At 39.5% G+C, this 12,866-nt stretch overlaps 1 protein-coding gene across 2 annotated transcripts in view; it reads right to left on the bottom strand.

Annotated features, from left to right (window-relative positions):
- Positions 1 to 242: 242 nt before the first annotated feature.
- The window catches only part of ATP6V0D2 (ATPase H+ transporting V0 subunit d2), a 55,680-nt gene continuing 43,056 nt past the window's right edge, over positions 243 to 12,866 (bottom strand). The window contains exons 5-8 of one of the 2 annotated variants that reach the window (XM_010375395.2): positions 11,472 to 11,549; positions 4,346 to 4,522; positions 3,094 to 3,168; positions 243 to 1,655 (exon numbers count right to left, since the gene is read on the bottom strand). In XM_010375395.2, the coding sequence (XP_010373697.1) occupies positions 1,494 to 1,655; positions 3,094 to 3,168; positions 4,346 to 4,522; positions 11,472 to 11,549 (492 nt within the window). In that variant the 3' untranslated portion in view covers positions 243 to 1,493. The remainder of the gene's footprint in view (positions 1,656 to 3,093; positions 3,169 to 4,345; positions 4,523 to 11,471; positions 11,550 to 12,866) is intronic. The other variant, XM_010375396.1, reaches the window with a different exon arrangement.

Below are 12,866 nucleotides of genomic sequence, written 5' to 3'. Positions count from 1 at the left end.
GGGTTTATTTTTTAAAACATAGCAAATGTGGATTTAAGAATTTAAGAATATCTTTTATATTTAAAGGAAGGACTTGAGCAGTGCTGTGTTGCCTTTGTTTTCCTGGTAGCTCTATGCACCATTGCTACTGAGATTTTAATAGAGAATCCATACCCTGCAAACTGAAGTTGCAATTTTTGAATGAGTAAACTATAATTAAGGAGGTCATTTTCTTCTCATGTAAAGAAGGAAGAAACCACAAGAAAGAGAGATATACCTTTTATTTAGAGAAAGGTGTGAAAAGCAAATTTATTAACAAACTGAACACTACTTGCATCTAGAAGATAGGACTTGGAGTTGTGTTGCTTTCTCAAGCTGATTGGATCAAAGTATATTAGAAAAACAAAATAAGGGGCCAGGTGCGGTGGCTGAACAAGGGGCCTGTAATCCCAGCACTTTGGGAGGCCGAGGAGGGTGGATCATGACGTCAGGAGCTCAAGATCAGCCTGGCCAAGATGGTGAAACCCCGGCTCTACTAAAAATACAAAAAATTAGCCAGGTGTGGTGGTGGGCGCCTGTAATCCCAGCTACTTGGGAGGCTTAGGCAGAGAATTGCTTGAATCCAGGAGGCAGAGGTTGCAGTGAGCCAAGATCGTGCCACTGCACTCCAACCTGGGCGACAGAGAGAAACTCTGTCTCGGAAAAAAAAAAAAAAAAAAAAAAGCAAAACAAACAAAAAATACATTTTCCAACAAATGTGAACCATGTTGGCTACATACAGCTTTGGATTTCTGTGACTCTAGGCAAGGAACAGACAGTTAAAATGCCAATGAAGCCCAGCACAGTGGCTCATGCATGTAATCCCAACACTTTGGGAGGCCAAGGGGGATTGTGGATACCTTGAGCCCAGGAATTCAACACTAGCCTGGGTAATATGTAGAAACCCTGTCTCTACAAAAAATACAAAAATTAGCCTCGTGTGGTGGTGTGCACTTGTAGTCCCAGCTACTTGGGAGGCTGAGAAGTGAGAGGATCACTTGAGCCTGGGAAGTGGCGGCTGCAGTGAGCTGTGATCACACCACTGCACTATAGTCTAGGTGATAGAGTGAGACCTTGTCTAGAAAAAAATTTAAAAGAGAATAAGTAAAGGAGACATTTAGTATTTGGACCTGTAGCAAAGCATGGGAAAGCATGAATAAAATACTTTCATTAGGTCCAATTTTTAACATGATCAAACAAGAATAAGAAAAATACCATAGGGTTAATTAAAATTAACCTGTAAGACCCAGTGAAGAATGAGACAGACATGTGGAAACAAGATCTAATGCCACTGAGAATAAGGAAATGCTTTGTTTCAGGGCTGGTTTACTGTGTTTCCATGGATTTGCAGCTCAAGAAGATATAGTGTGGCTTACTTTTGTGTAGTCTAGATAATATAACATAATTTCTTTTATTTTCTTCAATAACTTCCTTTCAACATTTATAATTTTCTGCATTTGAGAACTTCACTAGGGTTATAAAATTGGAATGTAACTGTTGATTTTAGTTCGATGCCTCTGTGAAATACATTCTGCTATCCACACAATATTTCTCATTTCCTGTTCCTTCAGCTTTACATATGCATAAAACACACCGTAGTGGAACTGTCTGTTGAATGCCAGCACATTCATTTGTACCTGAGGAAAGAAAAAAGTAACACAGACCATCAACTTGTTTGGAACATAATAAAATAACATTAAGCTGCTGACTGGCTTGTATGTGTGCAGTGCTTATTTGTGTTTAAATAGGCAATCTCTAAATTGGGCCAAATAGAGGAGTATGGCGACAAGTCAGAAAGTTCTAAATGGAGAGTGTCACTCTGCAGATAAATGTAGACAATGGAAGTTATTAAAGTAGAATCACAAGAAAAGCTCCAAATTGAAATAGGAACACTTTTACACTGTTAGTGGGAGTGTAAATTAGTTCAACCATTGTGGAACATAGTGTGGCAATTCTTCAAGGATCTAGAACCAACACCACCATTTGACCCAGCAATCCCATTACTGGGTATACACCCAAAGGATTATAAATCATTCTATTATAAAGATACATGTGCACATGTTTATTGCGGTACTGTTTCTAATAGCAAAGACTTGGAACCAACCCAAATGCCCATCAATGATAGACAGGATAAAGAAAATGTGGCACATATACACAGTGGAATACTATGCAGCCATAAAAAATGATGAGTTCATGTCTTTTGCAGGGACATGGATGAAGCTGGAAACCATCATTCTCAGCAAACTAACACAGGAACAGAACACCAAACACCACACGTTCTCACTCATAAGTGGGAGATGAACAATGAGAACATGCGAGCACAAGGAGGGGAACATCACACATTGGGGCCTGTTGCTGGCGGGGGCAGGGGGCAGTATGGGGGGGATAGCATTAGGAGAAATACCTAATGTCGATGATGGGTCGAGGGGTGCAGCAAACCACCATGGCAAATGTATACCTGTGTAACAAACCTGCACGTTGTGCACATGTATCCCAGAACTTAAAGTATAATATTTTTTTTTAAAAGAAGAAACATTATCTCATATGATTAACCAAAATTTTACACTAAAATTTGTAGCATTTGTAATAATGTTCTTCAGCAAATTCCACGAGGAATGGAATGTACTTCCATTAATTCCCGTGGTTTTTTTTTTTTTTTTTTTTTTGAGGCGGAGTCTCGCTCTGTCGCCCGGACTGGAGTGCAGTGGCCCGATCTCAGCTCACTGCAAGCTCCGCCTCCCGGGTTTGCGCCATTCTCCCGCCTCAGCCTCCCGAGTAGCTGGGACTACAGGCGCCCGCCACCTCGCCCGGCTAGTTTTTGTATTTTTAGTAAATTCTTTTAGAAGGAAAAAAAAAGAAAAAAGAAAAGCTCCAAACTTTAGCAGCACTGCTGGCATGAAGATTCCTAGGTGTGTGTGAGCCTTTGTATTAATAATACAGTAATATTGCCTATCAGGCTATGAATGTGCCTAATCAATTGACATGATCAGTTGTAAAAAGAAAATCCAAAGTAAGAAAATATATAAAATCCACAGTAAGAGAAAAATAAGCTAATAGCATTTCCACTTATCATACCTCACGCTCGTAAAACACGTCCTCCAATGTCTTTCCCCCACTGCCACCTACAGCTTCAAATAAAGGTTTGTATACCTTAAAAACAAAAACATTAATTTTAAATACATTTTCATTTCTTATAAATGTATGGAAGTATATTTTTCCTAGCATTATAGAAATTGCGCACATATTTAAGAAAAAAAGCTATACCAGGAGGACTGAAGGTTTTTTTTTTATAGGATTTTGGCCTCCCAAAGAAACAACAAAAAATCCAAATAACAAGAGTGTGGATGAAATTCTAGCCTACTGGCTTGTTCAGGGCTACAAGGCAATTCAACTCTCAGTATACAGTGTTTGAACTCATTTTCTCACTCAGGGTCTTGGGCCTAGCTAGGTACATTATAGAAGCTCAGTGAATGCTCATGATTTGATCAGTATGGGCTCATAGATTCTTTGAGATGAAAATTGATAAAATTCACCTGCGATTTCCAGTGTGGAAGGGGTGGAATGTGGGAGAAATTCAAATTTTCATATTGTGCTAAAGAGTCTCACGCAATTACATATGAGATGTCACAAGGTTTATGCATTTGCTGACTTTCGTCTTTCCTGGAGTGCTTCAGAAATCCACAGGAAAAGATGAGTGTCATTCTAGCTCTGGAAAAGTTACCTGGAGGTTATGTAACTCTGTGCAAGTCAGAGGGAATGGAAGCTGAGCCAATGTGTACAACCTTAAGCTGAGGAGCTTTAGGTGCTCCAAGAGCAACTGGATGCTGGAGTGGGGGAAGGACACAAGCAGCTGTCTTTCCTCTCCTGATATCTGGCCACTCAGCAAGGTGAGTGGAAAAACTAATACATCCATATTCTTCCTTGCAGTCCACCTAGATGTTCTGTGCCTAACCTTGTTTCCTTAGTGGGTACCTGAAAGGGCTGCTGGGTCAGACTATTTTACATAACGTTGATATAAGCTCACATTTCCAGAACACTCCACCAGTCTCCTGGGGGAACTTGCTTTATCAAACACTTCAAAAGGAGTGCTCAGATGACCATTCCCTGGAGATTTAAACAAGTACTTGCTTGGCAGGAACCTTAAAAATTAGCAGCTTGGGCTAGAAACTTAACGTGTCTCTTGCTGAAGCTTGCTTCAGCACTGCTTACTACCTTACAAATGTTATTACTTCTTTTGAGTGTAAGTGGACATTTGATGTGTGAGCTTCTAAAGCACATGGAAATGAATTAACACAAGGGACTTAGGGAAGCCAGTGTCATCACATACTCCGTAATGATCTGCTACGTTCTTCATCTGGTCAAAGTCTTCTGCTTGAGCCAACAGCCGCAACCCCTCAGGATAGAGCTTGCCGAAGGTTGGATAGAGGGTCTCCCGGTCTTCTTTGCTCAATTCAGTACCAAAGGAGTTAAGAGTGATGATAAAAGCACGTCTGTCGGCCTCAAACTGAATTTGCAAGACAAAAACCAGTAAAATTTAATAAACTGCTAAATGCTATAAACAGACTCTTAACTACACAAATTCATTTCTGAAATGATTTGCTTTCCTTTCTGGATCTATGTCTAATTATACTCCAGACATGTGTTATTAGTGTTCCCCTAGTCTTTTCTTATAATGGAGTAACTCTGCTTGCCAGAGAAGGATCACACAGCAGCAATGATGACCTATGACTCCTGAAACCCCAGTAAGCTTTATTTCCCGGGCACCCTGCAATGAATTCCTCATGTGTCTCTGTCACATTAGGCCACCAGCATCGCAAGTGTCTCTCCTATAAAAAGGAGAATAATACCTATTTCTTAGGGTTCATTCAGGGACAGAACCAGGTAATATAAGTGGAAGTGCTTAGAATGATGTTTGGAACAAAAAGTGCATGCCATACATGTTAATATCCCTTCCTAGTTGTCAATGTCAGCATAACTTTTTACATAATGAAATTTTGTGCTACCTACCATTTGTTTATACTTTCATGCCTTTGGTTTTCTTTGTTAGTGTCCTAGGTGAGGTATTAATAAATCTAAGACTAGCTAAGAACTATGTGGGGTGGGACAAGTCATCTTTCTCTCAAGAAGTTTTCTTCTTTGTAAGATGCTGGAGTGTGGCTAATGATCTTCAAGGTAGGTCAACACATACTCATGGCCTGTCTTCTCTGTGCTGAACACCACTAGGCACCTGGGCTCCCATCCCTCCATCATTCCTATTTCATCTGACCCCTCAAGTCTTTCTTGAAATTTCATTTATATTCCTTTGAGCTCCATGTTTCTACTGTCTCTTCGTTCTCCTCCTATCAACTCTGGCCATTCCATCTCAGTCTCTCCTTCAGGGACTCCTCCTCTACCTACTGTGGGGGCTTGCCATGGTTTCCTTGGGCTAAGCAGCAATTCTCTAGGTACTCCAAATGTCCAGTACTTACCACTTCATTTTGAAATCTGTGCCTGTGTTTCTCCCCACTACACACTAAAATCTTTTAAGAACCATGTCTCACTTGTTCATTGTTCTTTTCTTTTTTTTCTTTTGAGATTGGGTCTCACTCTCTCATCCAGTCTGGAGTGCAGTGGTGGGGTCAGGAGTCACTGCAACCTCAACCTCCCAGGGCTCAGGTGATCCTCCCACCTCAGCCTCCCAAGTGGCAGGGACTACAGGCATGTGACACCATGCCTGGCTAATTTTTCTTGTAGAGATGGGATTTTCCCATAATGCCCAGGCTGGTCATGAACTCCTAGGCTCAAGAAATCCTCCCTCCTGGGCCTTCTAAGTGTTAGGATTACAGGCATGAGCCACCATGCCCAGCCTTTTGTTCCTTTTCTAATAGCCAGTGCCTGACACATAAGAAAGTCTTAAGTACTTAGTGAATCCAACAGAGTGATGCGTGATCCCCTAATACTTTGAAAATTCTCCAACATTCTCCATAATGTTGCTATTCAAAGCAGTATTTTGTGGCTCAGTAGCTTTGACGTCACCTGGAAGCTCCTTAGAAGTGCAGAGTCTCAGGCCACAGTCCAGCCCTACTCAACCAGAATCTGCATTTTCACAGGATTCCCAGGCTATCTGTATGCACATGAAAGCTGAAAAGAATTGCTGTGTGCTATCCTCTAATCAGCTTTTGACTGGCTAACCGATAACAAAACCGAACTTGCAACAGATTTCACCGGAACTCTTACGTAAGAACAGGTGTTTTCTATCAGGAGAGTGCGAGTTAGTCCCATCTGATCCTTTTGATTGCTCTCATGGAGATTATGGGTGAGCTGAAAAGTAGGGAGTGGCTTTATTTGGAAGCAAAGGCAGCTGTCTCTGGCTACTGAATATAACCAGTCCTGTCAGTAATTTTAGACCTTCTAGGGATAAGAGAAGAAATGCAAGAGGAAGATTTCATGGCAATAAGAAAACTTCAGACAAAAATTAGGGCAGCAAGAGCAACAATGGAGGTAATTGTCCCAGATGTTCTTTAATGTGCTCTCTGATTCTAAAATGTTATGATCTTACAAAGACAATTAGGGCAAGGTATGCAGCATTGCAGACATGCAAACAGCAGAGGCCAGGTTGGAGGAGGGAGCTGCAGGAAGTAAAACAGGATGTTTTGGAGGAATTGTCATCGCTCAATCATTGGAAAAGCAATTGGAGAAGTGGGAAGGACAGCTAGCTGGGGAGAGAATATGAATACAAGAAGAAAGGGCTTTGGCTGATACAGGTTATCAGAGCCCTCCATCTTCTCACTACTTCCTTGTCCTTGTTACCACTTCTTCTCTTAGCCTACCACACATGTGCTCTGCTCCATAACTCTTCATGCTGAAATCCTCCCTGCATTCGCGTCCCATCAATTGTCATCTTTTTCATAAGAAGTCCTTCCATTTCTTCTCTAATTGGATATGATTCCCTTTGAACCCTGATTACATTCCATTTTCCTTTTATCATAACTGACTATATATCTACCTTACTCTTCTAGTCTAGAGGCTCTTTTGGGTAAGTGTGTGTATTATCCTCTTAGGGAAAAAACCCATCATTTTAGAATTGGAAAAGGACTGTTCTTTGACCATCCCCAAGCAGAGTTTGACACACATTTGATTAGAGGAGACCGAATGGGCTGGTGTTAGTGTGACTTAGCTCCTGTTTCTTGCAGAGAGTTGGCATGCTGTGTGGTATGCTGTATGTTGGCAGTTCTGTGCCTTTTCTTTTACTCTTCCCTATAAAAACGTACTTATGTTAAAACTAGACCTCATTTTTTGTTGTTATTGCAAAGATAGCAATTTACTGTTGGGAAGAAGGGCACATCTGGCAGGAGGCAGTGGGCGGAGATGTCAGTGGCAATGGAAAAGAGTAAAGTGAACTGGAATGGAGCCCAGCATTATCAGCACATACACTGACCAGTAGAGATCGAACAAACATATTTTATGCTTGTTTTTCACTGCCCTATTAACCATAAGATTGAAGAGTAGGAGTAAAAGGCAAATATTATATATACTACAGTGCATTTGTCTTGAACATAAGTCAATTTCATTTTTTTCATATGAAGTTATAATCTTGTAATTAGGTCAAATTTTCACATGTAAGCTGAGGTTAATGGTCTCTTCTACCATATTAGGTCTCCGGCCAAATGAGAGTAAATGAGAATACACATGGAATTTATAAATAGTAAGTGCTCTATAGTTACAAAAATAAAAGGGAGGTAATTACATGATCGAAAGTATTTATGTAAACTGACAAACACCCTTTGATCATATAATTATAAATGTTATAACTCCATGCCCTGTGTAGCTGATATTTCTATACAAATAAAAATGGTTCAATGGATTTTTATTTTTATTTTTATTTTTTAGAGGCAGGATCTCACTCTGTCACCCAGCCTGGAGTGAGGTGGTTTATGGCTCACTGTAACCTGGAACTTCTGGGCTGCGGTGATCTTCCCACCTCAGCCTCCTGAGTAGCCAGGACTATAGGTGTGTTCCACCAGGCCTGGTTAATTTCTGTATTTTTGTAGAGGTAGGATTTTGCTATGTTGCCCAGGCTGGTCTCAAACTTCTGGCTTCAAGTGATTCTTCTGCATAGGTCTCCCAAGGTGCTGGGATTACAGGCATAAACTACCATGCCTAGCTGCATTCTTTTTTAACGCTGTTTGAAACAAACAAACAAACAACTAATCTAATCTGATACCACGAAGATTGGAAAAGTACAATGAGAACACTGGGCATATCATAATTTGATCATATCATCCCAGTGATAAGCATTTTTCTGATACTATCTTTTTTTTTTTTTACATTACTGAGGATTACAAAGACATAATTCTTACCTATTCAAAGACATAATTCTTACCTTACCTATTTACCAATTTTTATAGTACACAGTATGATCTTGCTTATGAATTAGCACTTATGTTTATATAAAATAACTGTGAATGGTGAATTTAATGCAGAGGCACTATGGCAGAGTGGATAAGCACATAAGTACCAGAGCCAACTGCCTGCATTCCAATCCTGACTTACTAGCTGTGAGACATAAGGTAAGTTACTAGCCTTCTCTGTGCCTCAGTTGCTCCTTCTGAAAAACAGATACTAGACTACCCATTCTGTGTGGTTTTGAAGTCTAAGTGAATTCATGTATATAAAGCACTCAGGAATAGTGCTATTGTATACCTTTGATAAGGTTATGAGTCTTGATATAACTTTTATTTCACATATTTCACAGGTAGAAAGTACACAAACCATTTCTAGACCACAAGAATTATGCTGAGTAGAAAGTCTACTTTTGAGCCATAGATAATACAGATTCTTATAGTGTGGCTAGTAGCTGAATTTATGAAAAGAAAGGGTAAGGCTTCATAGGGTCACTAGTTACTCATGTTGCATGATTAGCATGACTGAGAGAGACTATTTTTCATTCTGTCATTTACTATGCCTTAAAAATGTTATTTATTCGATATCCACTTTCTGTACAATATAGATAAGGACAAAAATATTTTTTGGAGATCTTTAATGATAAGATTTTCACTTCATAACTATTTAGGCTTTATTTTAAGAATTTCAAGCTGGGACAACATAGACCTCATCTTTTTTTCTTTCTCTCTCTCTTTCTCTCTCTCTTTCTTTCTTTCTTTCTTTCTTTCTTTCTTTCTTTCTTTCTTTCTTTCTTTCTTTCTTTCTTTCTTTCTTTCTTTCTTCTCTCTCTCTCTCTTTCTTTCTTTTTCTTTCTTCTTTCTTTTCTTTCTTTCATTCTTTTTTTTTTCTGATGGAGTCTCACTCTGTTGCCCAGGTTGGAATGCAGTGGCGTAATCTCGGCTCACTGCAACCTCCGCCTCCCGGGTTCAACCTTCATGCCTCCTGTGCCTCAGTCTCCCAAGAATCTGGGATTACATACGTGCACCACCACATCTGGCTAATTTTTGTTTTGTTTTGTTATTAGAGACAGGGTTTCACCACGTTGGTCAGGCTGGTCTCAAACTCCCAACCTCAGGTGCTATACCCACCTTGGCCTCCCAGAGTGCTGGGATTATAGGTATGAGACACCGTGCCCAGCCAACACCTGGTCTTTTCAAAAAAATTAAAAACTTAACTGGGCATGGTGGCATGGGCATGTGGTCCCAGCTACTCAGGAGGCTGAGGCGGGAGGATCATTTGAGCCCAAGAGGTCGAGGCTGCAGTGAGCCATGATCATGCCACTGCACTCCTCCAGTTTGGGCAACAGAGTGAGGCTGCATCTCAAAAACAACAAACAAAATCTCAATAAGGAATAGCAAAATATCTTCAACTATAAAACTTTTTGTTTCTTTTTTCTATATCACCAGTCATCAAGCAAGTAAAATTTTAATGATTAGATGTTTTGAGGGGAGTTAATTTTATCATATGTGGTTTCAGAGCATTAGGTTGAAATATTTGCAAATGAAGTTAATTTTTTTCTTTTTACCTAAAGGGTAATGCTTATTAGGCTTTTCTTGAAATCAGAATTCCACCCACCAGTGAAGTCACTGTACCAGTAATGTAATGATGAAAAATATTCTTTAGATAAAATTTAGTTTCACAGGGCAAAGTAAGGGCTTATAAAGCGCAAAGTGATATTTTTTTCTTTTTAAGTGAATTAGGAAATTATTTACTAGCAAGAGGAATGGATGTAAAATACTCAGTGCAAATTATGTGCAGGATGCCTCACAAATCCTTCTGATCTCTGCCCTGAATCTCCCATGCATTTGCAGGTCAATATTCTTATGCAAGAGGACTCCTAAGCATAGATGAAATCTGTAGTCCTTAAGAGGAATTAACAAGAGTGTCACATCACCTAGAGAGGTAGACACCAATGGTGGCGTTTGACATGTAATTAAATGAGCTTACCCACTGTGAATCACATAGCCAAGGGGTCTTCCTGCCAAAAGCTGGAATGCTCATGAGATGCTTGGGGCAGCCTTTATTTTAGGATTTATAAGGTACAATGTCCCTGTGGATGAAGTTATAGTGGACTTTTGGTGCCAAGTTGTGGGGGTTCCCAGCTGCCCAATGTTCCCTCACCAGAGGGAATCTGGGTCATTATTGAGTGTCTATAGTCCATTTATTACTCATAGTGTCAGAGGCATTTGAACCAGAGCAACTCCATCTTGAATAGGAGCTGGGTAAAATAAGGCTGAGACCTACTGGGCTACATTCCTAGATGGCTAGGCATTCTAAGTCACACGATGAGATAGGAGGTTGGCACAAGATACAGGTCATAAACACTTTGCTGGTAAAACAGGTTGCAGTAAAGAAGCCTGCTAAAACCTACAAAACCAAGAGTGACCATGGTCCTCCTCACTGCTACACTCCCACCAGCACCATGACAGTTTACAAATGCCATGACAATGTCAGGAAGTTACCCTATATGGTCTAAAAAGGGTAGACATGAGTAATCTACCCTTTGTTCAACATATAATCAAGAAATAACCATAAAAACGAGTAACCAGCAGCCCTCAGGGCTGCTCTGCCTATGAAGTAGCCATGCTTTTACCCCTTTACTTTCTTAATAAACTTACTTTCACTTTATGGACCCAAATTCTTTCTTGCTGAGATTCAAGAACCCTCTCTCGGGGTCTGGATTGGGACTCTTTTCCAGTAACAACAGTATACTAAATTTTTATTGTTTATAATCTATTTTTTACACACTACATCAAAATGAATCACAGCCAAATCTGTGTAAGCATTATTATTTTCTAATTCCAAGATAACTTTTCCATCTAGAAAACTTCCAGGCTCCAACTTAAAGAGTTGGAAAATACAACTCTTAACCAAATACATCAAATAATATATATAGTAAAATGTACTGCTTGTCTTATTTCTAGATTAAAAAAAAACTTCAAAGATAAGGAAATCTAAGTAAGGTTAAAACAATAAAAAATACATAAGCACCTTATATGGCATAACAAAATTCAAGGACTCTTTCTTACCTCAAGAATGGGACACATAACGTCTGCTGTGACATCACCATGATTCTTACAGAATTTATAGAATGCCTCAAGGTAAGACTTAAAAAGAAAACAGATCATAAAGTGATATAATGAATATATATTCCTTTTGAAAATTTCTAGATCAGCTTTTCAGTGGTTTATTAAATGCTTCAATGGAAATTGAATTACATCTCCCATAGTGAGATATTTTATAATAAATTTGGTAGAAGCTTTCATATTGCAGCATGTTGCACAGACTAAAAAAGAAATCCAGAAAAGGACAAAACTGCATTTATCGTAACTTATAATTACTTAACAAGCACTTTTTTTTGCATGGTTTTGGATTATTTCATATGGCTAATTCCTGCTATTTTAATAAGAGTGCCAAGTTCTTTTCTGAGATCAGCTAATAATTTTAGATTCAGCCCTATGCTGACATTTAATCTCTTATAGAGGCACATTTGGGACGACGGCTTTGAGCATGGAGCTATATGGGAAAGGTTGCAGGGTCAGACTGCCTGAGTTTGGATCCCAACTCTAATACGTTTTAGCTAACTGACTTCTTCCAAAGAAACCTTGGCTCTCCAAGCCTCAGTTTTCTCCTCTGAGGAATGGAGATAGCATAAACATCATATTTTTGCCAGGTGGATTAAGTGAGTTAAGGCCTATAAATTACTTAGAACAGTGCCTTCTGTTAGTTATATCTCAAAGATGCCTCCTCTAGGCCCATAAGTCACTTTTCCAAAAGGAACACTGCCTGCAATATGCTTTTGAAAGGACCACATGTTTGAACACAGCATGCCATATATATGGCATGGCCGTATATATTCAGTTACTCTATGTGAGTGTCTAAAGAGGCTATGGTTATTTGAGTAAAAATGGACAGATTTTGCTCAGTCTATAGTATATACAGCTACTCAAATGGTGGCAGCACAGTCCAGATAGACAATCAGATTATGCAAAGTGGTACCTATGATGCAGTGTACACAAATTGTTCATTCTGGTATGCTGCACACTGTAGATTAAAATTATGTGGGCAGATTAGTTGTGAGATTCAGGGATACTAACAGGATTGAGGTCAGAGATGAACACTGCATAACAGAAGGTTTACTATGTGTGCTGGTTGCTTTAAATGGATTGATATTGTTCATCCCACTTATTCACCTACCACCATCCAAACACCTTTTATGTTCCAGATACCACGCAAGGAGCTGAGAATATGGAAGAATAGGGCATGTTATTTCCTCTCAAATATCTTGCTGGCTAGGGGAAGCTGATATGCATGCATTTAACTAGAGAACAGGCCAGAACTATAAAAGTTATATTCCAAATATGCACAGTTTCATAATTGCAGAAGTTGGTTAATGAGCAACGTAAGTTTTATTAGAGAACACT

This window comes from Rhinopithecus roxellana, chromosome 9 (genome assembly GCF_007565055.1).
Source record: "Rhinopithecus roxellana isolate Shanxi Qingling chromosome 9, ASM756505v1, whole genome shotgun sequence".
Classification (NCBI taxonomy): Eukaryota; Metazoa; Chordata; class Mammalia; order Primates; family Cercopithecidae; genus Rhinopithecus; species Rhinopithecus roxellana.
The sequence above is the reverse complement of the archived record's forward strand: the minus strand, read 5'-3'. Positions and strand labels throughout refer to the sequence as shown.